The sequence below is a fragment of the Cupressus sempervirens genome, chromosome 6 (genome assembly GCF_028749045.1).
Source record: "Cupressus sempervirens isolate cs-2001-9-10 chromosome 6, ASM2874904v1, whole genome shotgun sequence".
Classification (NCBI taxonomy): Eukaryota; Viridiplantae; Streptophyta; class Pinopsida; order Cupressales; family Cupressaceae; genus Cupressus; species Cupressus sempervirens.
The window spans coordinates 307,414,587-307,428,298 of record NC_143123.1 but is presented as its reverse complement, the minus strand read 5'-3'; the positions used below and the strand labels follow the sequence as shown (position 1 = coordinate 307,428,298).

General features: G+C 35.6%; 1 protein-coding gene across 5 annotated transcripts in view; it reads left to right on the top strand.

Moving 5' to 3' along the window:
• LOC149552426 (S-adenosyl-L-methionine-dependent methyltransferases superfamily protein) overlaps positions 1-13,712 on the top strand; it is a 323,723-nt gene that overhangs the window by 166,201 nt on the left and 143,810 nt on the right. For all 5 annotated transcript variants that reach the window (XM_089787984.1, XM_089787982.1, XM_089787983.1 and 2 more), the window contains one exon: positions 12,094-12,238. In XM_089787984.1, coding sequence (XP_089644110.1) covers positions 12,094-12,238 — 145 coding nt within the window. The remainder of the gene's footprint in view (positions 1-12,093; positions 12,239-13,712) is intronic.

Here is a 13,712-nt window from a genome sequence, read left to right as displayed (position 1 = left end):
ACCCAATTTAACATTGTCAGATGACAAGGTAGTCATGTTAACTCTCTTTTCCATTTATTATGTTTTACACCCAATTTAGTTTATTACATTATCACTTATTAAGAACTCCCTCACATGGCTTGTACCGGTGACTTATTGATCAAGATCCACATAAGAAGCCAATCTACACCACTATACAAACACTAGGCTTATCTCATTCTATAGCAAGGCACAATGAAATTAATGTAATAAGGAAAAGCCAGAAAAGACTTTCAAAGCCATAAACCATAAAACATGGTATGCGTTATTGGTCTCAATATCAAGAGCACAATTCACTCGGACTTCAGTGTAGGAGCATAGCTCTACTACATGTTTGGATGCTGTCTCAATATTCTAGATGCACATATTACATAAGAGCTATATTACATAAGAGCTCAACCTAAAGCATGAAAGGTGTCATTACCAAAGAAAAGAGCAACAACAATAAAAGCAATGAAAGGAGGATACGTCAACTCCCAAACGCTCAAGGTAAGAAAACTGAGGAAAATGTAATGTATACTGAATGCCAAGCCACTCAATCAACCACTATGTCAAGAGTTTGGAATTCAATGGAATCCAATGTATGTCTCATGGGGATAAGACAAAAGCTCACAAACCAAAAAATACATCTAAACTGCAAAGTCAAAGAAGGTACAAAAATCAACATTTGACATCGAAAGGGTACTTTCAGATTAAGCTATAAAAATACTTGGAATGTTTGATGACCATTATGATTCTAGAATCCTACTCATTGTAGTAGAGACTACTAATTTAAATATTTAGGTAATGACAAACATGGCCATTGATAGATTTTGGATGGCATGCAAAATGCTGAGCAATGAAAAAGACCAAAAATCAATTGTTAGGAAACTTGACAAAATAGAAACCCATTTGCTCATATGGTCCAACTAAGCCAAAAGTTCAATAAATTTCACTTCCAACATCAATGGAGAAAATAAACAGCCTCATATTAGGAAAACTCAAACAAAAAACCCCATACACTCATGCACACCCAAATAGACGAAATAAAGGAAAGTGGGGAAATCCAAATACCATCCCACAATGCAAAAGCAAACAAGAATTGGATGAAACAGACAAGGATTAACTAAAAACATGAGAGCCCTACTTCTAACCATGCTGAAGATACTGTGACAGGCAAAAGAAAATATACTAAGCAGAAACACAAATAGCTTCTCAAGAAGTAGAGCAATCACTACCAAATGTCTACAAGCCATTACCCAAAAATCAAAACAAGGATTTTCTCCTAAGTGTTTTGGAACAAATTCACCATTTCCACCTAAAAAGGGAGTCAAAAAGTGAGGAAAAAGAACTTTTTTTCCCAATTTAAAGGCAGTTTTCAAAAAGGCACTTTTAAAATAAGTCAAATAAATTAAAATGAACTAAAGACTTCTCAAATAAAGTTATTTCTATTCCATAAATGGAATTCAACTACAACAAATTAGCCAGTAATAAAATATTAAATTCCCTTATCACATAAAAATCAACATTTTATGAACACCTCTTTTGTGACAACTATGGGAGCTTTAAAGCACGAACACACAGTAGTTTATCACAAATTTAATTATGAGGTCCAAATTTACCAACACGTATTAGAGGGATAAAATAACTATTGAGGAAACGTCATTCATACAAGTATGACATTGGCTCAGTATGAAAGCCAAAGTTATTATCTGTCATGCCACCGTCAGAGATATAGACACACTCAAATCTTGCAGCTTAGGCAAAGTGCGTGTAGTACTTATTGACTGAAACACACAAACATCAAGTCTAGCTGCTCACAATATAAATAGCCAAAGGATGTAATATAATAAAAAAAAAATAACGAAGGAGAAAGATGCATCATGTAGATCTCATGAATGAGTGACTGTAACTTCCTCTCACTTTATAGAACATAAGGAGTATAATGCATAACAATTGTGTGAACATAGTAGTGAACATTATCTCATTTGAATTAATTGCATTTACATTGAATCTTTCATTTAAATATAAACTATTAAATAATTATTTGTAGCAATATGAGCATACATCAATATGCAATTTTCCATAAAAATATGCAACATCATTTAAGGCACAATGGAAGAAGAATTAATGATAGTCATCCTAATCAATATTCTCAAATGCAAAACATCTCAAATAATATCATAAAGCACCATCATGCATAAATGATCCAAATAGTAATTACAATGTAATATAAATGTTAAATCAACAATGATACTCGTAACTGAAATACTGTACAATAATCAAATGCATCACTCAATACAACCACCAGATCAAATCACATGGATAACAACATCTGCACATGATAATCAATCACAATCAGGTCCACTAGCACATACCTTAGTGAAACTATTGAATCACATTGAAAGCCAAACAAGACAGATACAATCATAACCACAACAGTAATCTGGGGATGGAAACAAGAATGAGCTGTATTAGGTACAGCTCACAATGCTAATATGAAAGCATAACACATGAATACACTATATCACAAGATCGAATCAACCAATCACGTAGGAGCAATAATAAACGTCTAAAGCCGAAACAAGGCATCACGAATCAAGTATACAACCATCCATAGCACAATGGTTCTCACAACTAGGTATAAGGCATAAACAACTTGCTGATGCAACAACAATTAGATCACCCTAAAGGTAATAACCTCTCATGGCTCCAAAATGATCACACAATACAAGCATATAATGTGAAAGCCACATCCATTAGGATGTCACACAGAAAGCAAACAAGAGAGGTACTACATAGTGTACTTGAAATGTTATAAAAAGATGTATATAGTATAAGAAATAAAATAGCAAAATTGCAAATGCTAAATACCATATTTGAAATACTAAATATAGACTATTGTATACTTGAATCATGAAGTTTTATACACTGAATATAAAATTACTAATTAGTAATAGAATTAGAACAGTAAACAAAATTATTGGTTTGACAAATTGAAGGTTTATATTATATCCAAAATATGACAGTAGCATCACATGAATTGCAAACATAGAAACTTTCATGTCTCCTTTTCTAGCCAATGAGTTTTCTTGCACCATTAGCCTGTTTTGCCTTGGTCCCATGGGTAAACTAGGTCATCTATATTAATCACAGTAGTTTTTGGCATAAACGATTTCAGTTGCAGGCTAATCGGGGTTGCTTCAGTGGGGTTTCTACACCTATCTTTAGTTAGTCAACAGATTCAACATTCTTGGCATTGCAGGGTTGGACTAGGACTGTTTTGTCGAGATCTTTTTGGCGAGCTATCACATGTGCATATCTGAGTTCGTTTGGTTGGAGATTTTAATGCCTGAAGATTTAATTGATTAATTAGTAAATTGACTAATTAGTAGACTTAATTGATTAATTAGTAAATTGACTTAAAAAAACAAGTTCACATTATTAATTGTCAGTTTGTTATTATTGGCACTTTATTTCCCTAGTGGAAAAAGTATGATTTTATAAAGGAAATAAAGAAATAGAAAGGGGAATGTGAAGAGTCAGTCGTTTTTTTTTTTAAAGGGGAAGAAGGAGCTCATTTTCAAGAATGCTTGATATTATGATTCAAATTTCAGTTTCTCACTTGGAGAGCTATTTGGAAAGCTTCAACTTTTGCCCTGCCAGAGGACGGAAACCCTCATTCTAGCAGAGAGTGGACACAACCCCATTGTCCCTGGAGATGTCACACCAAGTGTCTCAAACGTGGTTACATGTTCTTTCTTAGTTTTCCAATTTGAATGTAAAACTGTGTTTAAGATTGGTTTTTCGATAGCTGGTTAATGTATTGCTGATGTATAATGCAATAACATATTTTGAATAGTTTATAAGAGTTTTCTTGTGATGCTATTATAATTGCTAAATATTATAAGACAATAGAAATTTCTGAAGTTTTCTACATAAATTTGTTGTTTAATAGCTGGTCAAGTTTGAAAGTTTATTGCATAAGCTATCTGTTCAAATTTTGAAAATTTATTGTGAGGAAAGTTGTGGCAAATAGTCATCTGGGATATTACAGAAACACAAACATAGAAACCCCAGTTCTGATTTTTTGTTTAGGGTAGTCGGCAAAACTAGCAATAATGTATGCAATGGCAGCTACAAACTCTCATCGACTATCCATATTATGTTTACAAATGATGTGAAAACACCCTTCTATCAACCAAAAAAATATTTACATATTTGGCTGTCCTCACATTTTGGTGGAGATTGAGTGGCGATTGAACTGTGGTGGGGGTACATCAAGTCCCCTCTCCCAAGTTTCTAAGATGTCCCTGTACTAGAAATTTGGGGGAGGGGGGGATGCATCCCCTTGTTTTATTGTTGTTTAGAGAAGCATCAAATTTCAATTTCTTGATATTGTACTATAGTAAAATATTATTGTCCATTGCAAAAGAGATAAAGGTACATTTTCCATGATCCTGTGACAGTGTCGTATTGTATAAGAAGTACAAACAAACAACTTCTTTTGGGGATATAGTTATCATGTAGGCTTTTGTAGACATCATTTTAAAATGTTCATGTTATATTGCTATTCGTTGACTTGAGAGAAATTTGAATGTATTTGTCTGTGTGTAGATACATACATAAATATATACATGCACACATACACACAAGTATAGATACACACATCTATCCATCCATACATGCATCCATCCAGATTTCATCCATACATGCTTGAATAGATGCATGCATACATATACATACATACATGCATGTGTACATACATACATGCATGGATGCATGCATACATATATTGCGATCCACTTGGCAGCCCCCAAAAATGTCATTTGGACTTCTGTACATGAAATCCTTCCCTTCTCTTGTCATTGCAGTGCCAGAAATCTGTAATAACCCTGTTTGGCTATAGCTTAATAAAACATCATTTCTTACACAAATTCAAGGGTTTGTCATTTTGTCAGACACTTGGCAAGCAACCTTTAATACCAATTCATGATATTGAATGTATGGCAAATTGCTCTAATCTGAATTAATCAACAATTTATACTTTTTCCAGATAAAAGGTATAAATATAACAATTTCGAATTCCTTTTAAAAATTATGCCACCTAAATGATGGTACCAATTTAATGGTTAACAACTAGATAAATCCTTCCATCATTTACAGTTGCTCAAAATGCAATTACAAATAACAATGCATTTATTAAAATCAAGGAACACATAACCTGGATAGATGCACAGGTCACAGCTCTCTGAAATGATCACAGATTAGGCAAGACACAGACAATAAGTGCAAGTCTCTGAAATTAATTCATAGGCTTTAGAGAATGATTTGCAGGCCCTCCAAATGTATCACAGCCACTCCAATTTACCAAGATGTTCTTGTAGATGATAAATCCCTACCTTAAAATGTAACCTCAGTCTTCGTGAACACACATACAACATAGAATGTTGAACATCAACCCTGAAAATGAATCGTAGCCTCTAAAATATGAGATGCCAGCCCTCCAAATAATCATGCAGGCTAGAAATATATTCCAATACCTTCAGCTCAATCATTTCCTCTTCCAAATAACAATTTCTCAGAAATAGTTAACAAAGTAGAGAAGTCCAGGTGAATTATTTTACTCCAACAATAATTTGTAAATTCAATATCTCAGACAAACTCCAGATTTTAAACCCTCAGCCAATATGCCAATAGAAAAATAATATTCAAAGATAGATTTCCAGATACGATAGGAACAGTAGGGAAAACAATAAGTGAAATCTCAGAAATTAACCCACAATACCTCAGCTGCGGAATCAAATGCACTTCTCAGCTACAAACCCTTTTACCTCAGCAAGGACATGAAAACCAGAACTTCAGGAAACCTCATAAAGATGACAAAGCAAAATAGTCAAATCAAATGATCAGATCCCTTTCCTTTCATAGTGAGCCCATATTTATAATTTTCAAAAACCACTTGTTTCCCAAACAAAACTCCACTAAGGAAGCTTCGACAACACAACATAAATTACAAGCTTCCATTAGATTCTTTCAAATGAATAACAATTCCTCGCCCTTTCGTAGATAATACTTGACTTGGCTTATAACTAATTAAATAAATAGCTCCTTCCAATGATAACTCAACCCTCAACGTCAAGTTAAATTATAACTTTATAATAAGCCATTTATTGAATTACTAATAATTTGGCCACGAACAATATAATAACTTCCAAAATAATCATCCTTTAAATATGTCGTCTAAAATAGGGGTCACACCTATTATTTCTCCATGTAACCAAATGCACTTTCCAAAAATAGAAAGTTTCCATCTCAATCAACACCCGACTTACCACAAATAGTAGGTACACAATACTAAGCTCAAACAAAGTCCAATTTGAGCCAAATGAAGACCAACTTGTAACTTACCAATGTTACCCCGGTGCGGGGGGATGTCGGGACGAGTTTCGGGTGCGGGGAAAAAAGACCTCAATTTGGGGATGGCGGGGGTGCAAAAGGCGGGGGAGAGGTGGGGGGGGTGGGGGGGAGCGAAGGAGGGGGAGGTGGTTGTATAATGTCTAATATATATGACTGAAAATGCTAATTATGAAATGATACTTCAATATATTATATAACATACCAAATATAGTTGAATAGAGAAAATTGAAATGTGATTCACAAACCATAAGTTCAAACTTGAAACTTGAAACTTCATAACCATTACCAATGACCATTTAACAAATTAACTTAGTTCAAGATGCAAGATTCAAAATTCATTGTTGAAATATGAATATCATAAAGATGGTCATGATGACAATGAGCTGAGTAGCATGAAACAGTGAAACGAAATAATGTATGGTAGCCATATCAAAGTGAGTACAATCAACAAAATGACAAAATGTCAATAATGAGAATGGAATCATCCCAAGTGTTCTCTAAGCATGCATAAAAAACAAATTAAAAAAGAAAAGAAAAAAATATTTTTTTAAAAACTATTTGGGCCATTCAGCCAGCTGCACCCCACGAGCACCCTGGGAGCACCCCCACACCCAAGCACTCGTGATGCACCCGAGCACCCGCGAACCACTCAGGTGCTTGACCGGTGTGACCGAGGTGCGGCGGTGCATTTTTGGCCAGCAGGGGTACTCGGGTGCGTGATGCACCCACACCGAGTGCGTGCGCGCACCGGTTGCTTCAGATTTTTCACTCGGGTGCGTGCACCGAAGTTACATGTAACTGAATTATGGAGAAGACAAGACCCTCCCAAGCCAAGCCACTGCCTCAAAAGATACTCTGGTCCACAATAAGTAGCCTACAAGGATTACAATAATAGGGTAATCTCTGAAACTCTAGTGCTGACAAAAATGGAGACATTACAATCCATGCTCCCTAAGATTGCTTGTCCCCAAGCAATCTCAAAAACAAATAACACATCAATTCACCTGGGTCCTAAATGAAGAAGTATGTGACTTTCATGCTGACACCAGACCAATTGCATACCAACATCATCAGGACCAACATGTCCTGCAACATAGCACTCAAAACTTGTGCTGATGATGTGGAAGTCAGGATATCACCATGCAATAACCCTAGAAAAGATTTGAGCATTCTCTTCTTTGTATCCACCCATATAATATATACTGGATTGGAATCGTGATCATCACCAACAATCCCTGGAAAAGACGTAGCTATAGGAGAACCATATGCACTAATGCCAACTATATCAACAATAGGCATAGCCATGCCAAAATTTATGGACACAAGAACATCACCAACTGCAGCAATAAAAAATTGAACTGAATTTGCAGATGGTGAAAACTAAGCCCAACTCCACTCGTGTGAGCAATCAACATCAATGTCAAAAAACGGATTTTCATAAGACAATGCTGAATCCATCTCAAATGTAGGATTGTTCATAAAGTGAATCTCAAGATTGAATTGATCTTTAGTATAACACAACTCTTTCTCGACATCACTTGCCTCGTAATCATCAACATGTGCACTATCAACAAAACACACACCAACAACTGTACGCATATTGCTAAAATCCTCAATAGATGGCTCAATTAGCACAGAACTAGCTGCTGATATGACTGTATCATTGCATGCTCTTACTCCCACTATCGCTGCATCGCCATCAAATGCATTATCCTGGGAACTCATGCCAACAATTACATCATCGAATTCAACCTAACATGAATTCTCATCACACTCCACATCTACTGTGTCCAACTTCATGCAGTGCCTAATAAGAAATGTCCCGCACATCTGTAGCCACCATGGTATCATCTCATTTCTTACTTCGAAAAAGTGATATCACGCTCTGCTGAAAACATGGTTGTGAAATCAGATTTGACATCCACTTGTGGTTTTGTTTCAGCTCATTCACTAGCACATCATACTGTTTCACAAGACCCCATATCTCAGGGGTGGAGAAGTACGCCCTCTGCAAGTATAAAATCTACCCGGAATGAATCTCCTATCACCATCCATGTCATTGAAAACCAATCACAAAATCAATCTGACAATCTCAGAAGCAAGCATTGATCAAAATAACAACTAAGCCCAGTTCCTGTAGGTTGGCAGGAAACCGCTCTAATACCATTGTAATAACCTAGTCTGGCTATAGCTTAATAAAACATCAATTCTTTCACAAATTCAAGCATTTGTCATTTTGTTAGACACTTGGTGAGCAACCTTTGATACCAATTCATGATATTGAATGTATGACAGATTGCTCTAATTTGAATTAATCAACAATTTATGTTTTTTTCCAGGTAGAAGTTATAAATATACAATTTCGAATTCCTTTAAAAAGTTCTGGCAGCTAAATGGTGGTACCAATTCAATGATTAACAACTACACAAATCCGTCTATCATTCATAGTTGCTCAAAATGCAATTACAAATTACAATCCATTTATTAAAATCAAGGAACATAGACCCTGGAGAAATGCACAGGTCGAAACCCTTTGGAATGATCACAGATTAAAAGGCAAACCACAGAAATTAAGCACAGTTCTCTGAAATAAATTCGCAGGCCTTAGAGAATGATTTGTAGGCCCTCCAAATGTATCACAGCCACTCCAATTTATTAAGACACTCTTGTAGATGATAAATCCCTACCTTAAAATGTGACCACAGTCTTCGTGAGCACACATACGGCCTATAATGTTGAACAAGAAGCCTGGAAATGAATGGCAGCCTCTGAAATAAGAGATGCCAACCCTCCAAATAGTTACGCAGGCTGGAAATATATTCTATAACAGCCAATACCTGCAGCTCAATCAATTCCTCTTGCAAATAACAACTTCTCAGAAACAGTTAACACAGTAGAGAAGTCTAGGCGAATTATTTATTCCATCAATAATTTGTAAATTCAATTCTAGAACTCAAACACTCAGCCAATATGCCAATAGCAAAATAATATTCAAAGATAGATTTCCCAGATATAGTAGGAACAATAGGGAAAACAATAAGTCAAATCTCAAAAACTGACCCACAATACCTCAGCTGTGGAATCAAATGCACTTCTCAGCTACAAACCCTTTTACCTCAGCTAGGACATGAAAATCAGAACTTCAGGAAACTTCACAAAGATGACAAAGAAAACTAGTCAAATCAAATAATCCGATGCTTTTCCTTTCACAATGAGCCCATATTTAAAAACTCTCAAAACCACTTGTTTCCCAAACGAAACTCCACTCAAGAAGCTTCACCAACACAACATTAATTAGAAGCTTCCATTAGATTCGTTTAAATGAATAACAACTCCTTGCCCTTTTGTATTTAATACTTGACTTGTCTTATAACTAATTAAATAAATGACCCCTTCCAACAAAGTAATAATAATTTGGCTATGAAAAATATAATAACTCCCAAAATACTCATCCCTTATGTTTGCCATCTGAAATAGGGGGTCACACCTATCATTTCTCCATGTGACCTAATGAACTTTTCAAAAATAGAAAGGGTCCAACTCAATCAACACCCAACTTACCACAAATAGTAAATATACAAAACCAAGCCCAAGCAAAATCCAATCTGAGCCAAACGAAGACCAACTTGTAACTTATCAAATTGTGAAGAAGACAACAGCCTCCCAAGCCAAGTCACTGCCTCAAAAAACCCTCAGTCCACAATAATTAGCCCACGAGGATTACAATAATAGGGTAATCTCTAAAACTTTGATGCTGACAAAAATGGGGACATTACAAAATCCTGTGGAACGTTGGCTAGTTCTAATGTTTTAATTCATTTAATAAATGATTATTTGGTAAATAAATTTTGGAATGTGTTCTGCTGGTCTGATTACTTTAATTAGTTCCACTTTTGGATGGTCTTTATTTAGTCTTGTCAATTCAAGTAGGTGCTTTTGATGCTGACTTGTAGAGATCAATATATGGCTTCACACAGACAGTTACCTTTCTCTTGATAACGAGTAGGGCTGTTTATGACTCTGCCAAATGGCCACAGATTAGGTGTTTTTCTTAGATAGGCTCTTTACAGAGTTTTTTTGTCTAATCTTGGTCATAAAGATTACTAATAAGTAAAGAATTGTCATGGTGAAAGAAGCCCGTAGAAGAACTTTAGTGGCAAATGATAATTACCATCCAGCTGTTTACCGTACTGGTAAAGAAATCAACGCATACAGGCAAGAGAACAGAATAGCAGAATTATATTCGCATATGCCAGACATACATTATGCTTCATAAGATCAGTAATAGTAGATGATGATTTACAATGATCCCAGACGGGATATAAATACTATCCGCCGAACCTTCCCGAAGGAGTCCGTCGGCCACAAACATTATGTCCACTACAAACTATTTACCCGTCGGCTACAAAATACAAAACACCGATGACAATCATTCCGTCGGCTACAGAAACACCGCCGGGACCATCCAGTCGGCTGACACCAGCATCATGATCAGTGATATGTAACGATTATTATAAGTGTTATTATACAAGATTCCGTAATTACATACTAATTTAAACTTTCTTTTTAAGTTTACTTTCTCTGAGTTCAATTGTGCTGTTGTATAATAACACATTACTAGTTTGGGATGTTTTGTGAAGTGGATTATTGTTTAAGGCATTGCTTGTTTTCTCGTTTTCTTGTCTATAAATTTTAGGTCAGGCTGTTTGTTGCCTTTAGCATGGTGTGGGATAAAGTTGATTTGTAAACATGGGTTGCACTTGAATGTATCTCATAATTGCTACACCACAGCCTCTCATATCTGCTGGAGTCATGGGCTCAGCTTATTGCTGTGGGAAATTCAAACATGTCATGCTATCATGATTGTCCCATTATTGTTGCACTACAACCCTTTGGATAAAATGCTACAGAAGATATTATAGCAGAGGTCATACAGAACATGGGGATGGGTTTATGTCCTTGACATGGTTATATTCAATCCCCAGCTTCAGTTGCTACCATGGCTAGGTCCGTGGAAGTTTAAGATTGGAAGTTCTATCTCTAGGAGTTCCAATAGCTACTACATGTTTCCGAGGAGCTCATAAAAATAGAACTTAGACGTAGAGTGTGTCATGTATATTGTTCCCTGCCACTTTACTCAAATCTATTGGGCTTTCATTTGATGCATTCCACATTGAATCGGTAAGAGGATGTAGTTTAACTTTTGAAGTATTATTTCTTGATGGGCCAAGGGTGCAGTGCACCACTTCCACACATTTATAACATAAGATGAAAAATTGTATTTGGTATATTCTAATACTGAAAGAACAACTAGAACATGGAATTGAAATAAAAAACCAAAACCTATAGTATTATTATAACAAGCTGAAGTGCTCAGATGGTTATTTCATTAAATGTACATTGGACCTTTGTATTAACAATTGTAGGGCCAACTTCCTAAACAAGATGCATTTTCCTTAATTGCATCATTTGCCAGCCTTAGAAGCCAAATTTATATTGTAATTGCTGATTAGAGCTTTGATGTTGCCTAATCCACACCAACATAAAGTTCCACAATCTTTTATCCTTCATCTTCAATGCTTTCTGAGGAATGTTGATGTTAATTTCCTCATATGATTTGTTTTTGGGATTTGTATGCTAACCTTTTTCTCTAACTTGTTATTCCTTTTTTCGAAGGTTCTTGATGCTTGTGCTGCACCAGGGAATAAGACTATCCAATTGGCTGCACTTATGAACGGAAGGGGAAAACTTTTTGCATGTGAGCTGAATGATCAAAGATTAAAGAGGTTGAGAGAGACTGTGGAACTTTCAGGAGCTCTCAGTATCCTTTTGTAGTTGTTTTAATATGTTTAAATTGAGTTCAAAGTAAATGATGTGCTGATAGTATAATGCTGTATGGAAACTAAATGATGCTCAACATATGTCCTTTTAGCAGCAGACATGTAGTACTATTTCATTATGAAACAATATGATGGTGAGTGTATTTCTAGTTTATCAAAAATAGGATCATATTCCTGCGTTATGAATAATACAAAATGTTAACTTCTGTGGCCATGTAGTAAAAGGGGACAAGCCAGATTGGAAGCTTGTGAACCACCCCTTGCATTAAAAAGGTTTTGTGCTGATGTAGCTTGGTGGATGTGGTGGAGGTTTTTGCTTTTGAAGGATCTTAGATCCACTGGATATTTAATTTGATTAAGCATTATAAAACACATGGGAGGGTTCCACTTCTTAATGATGGGGTTGCTTATCTTGACAAAAATCAATAAATGTTGACAATACCACATAACTATCTGCAAACAATAGAATATGACCATTGATAACCTAAGTGTTCCGTATTGACAGTTACAAAGTTTATGATAATATCTCTATCTATATCCCCACAACTATCACAATCACAACCTCCTAACAACAATCTAGCAATATCTAATTCCCCTTTGCCTCCAGTGACTAAATTGCATGTGACCTGAATGATATTGGCTATTGATTGGCAGTTTGATTGTATATAGAACCAAAACCCATGATAATGAGGCTCAAAGAGCTTGATTAAGTCCTCACATGAAATTACTTTGACTGCAATCTTACTGTAAATGCAACAATTAAGTGTCCTTATAGTCGCCATTCTACTCATTAGAGTGAATGGGTAACTTCTTTCTGCAACTGCTGAATAAACAAGCAATTCTTCTGAAAATTGGGTTCACCTTTCTATGACATCATGTGTAATCTATTGTGATCTATCCTGGATTGTTTAGTCTTAACAGGATTATTGTAAGTAGGAGATAATTTCCACAACAAGTCAAATTGTGATATTGCTATCTGGATTTAATTGTGTGATTTTGAGTCAAATTCATTGACCCATATTTCATGAGTAGTAATTCAACATGAATCCATCTCTCATGAGAATAAATGGAACACTTAGCACTCATTGAGCACTCATTGGATCTAGGTGATGCTTACAGGGGTGAAGCACCAGGACTTCCCGGGAGTTCACCCATCGGGGTACTACTCCTACTTGAGCACGCTTAACTATGGAGTTTCCTCCATGGTTAAACCCAAATCAAACACTGAACAAATCAAACACAATTTTTTTGTCATGTTGAGTTAGCATATCTCAATGTAAGTGTGAGTTCTAAAGCTAAATAACAATCTAGTGCCATTTTATACTTTCAAAGGTTATGGTTGTGTCAACCATTGGATCCACGATATATGATGCATAGTGTAATGATACTCTAGTTAATAATTTGAGTGAGTTTCTCTAGTTAACCTGAATAATAATTTTTTTTTGCCACAAGAAT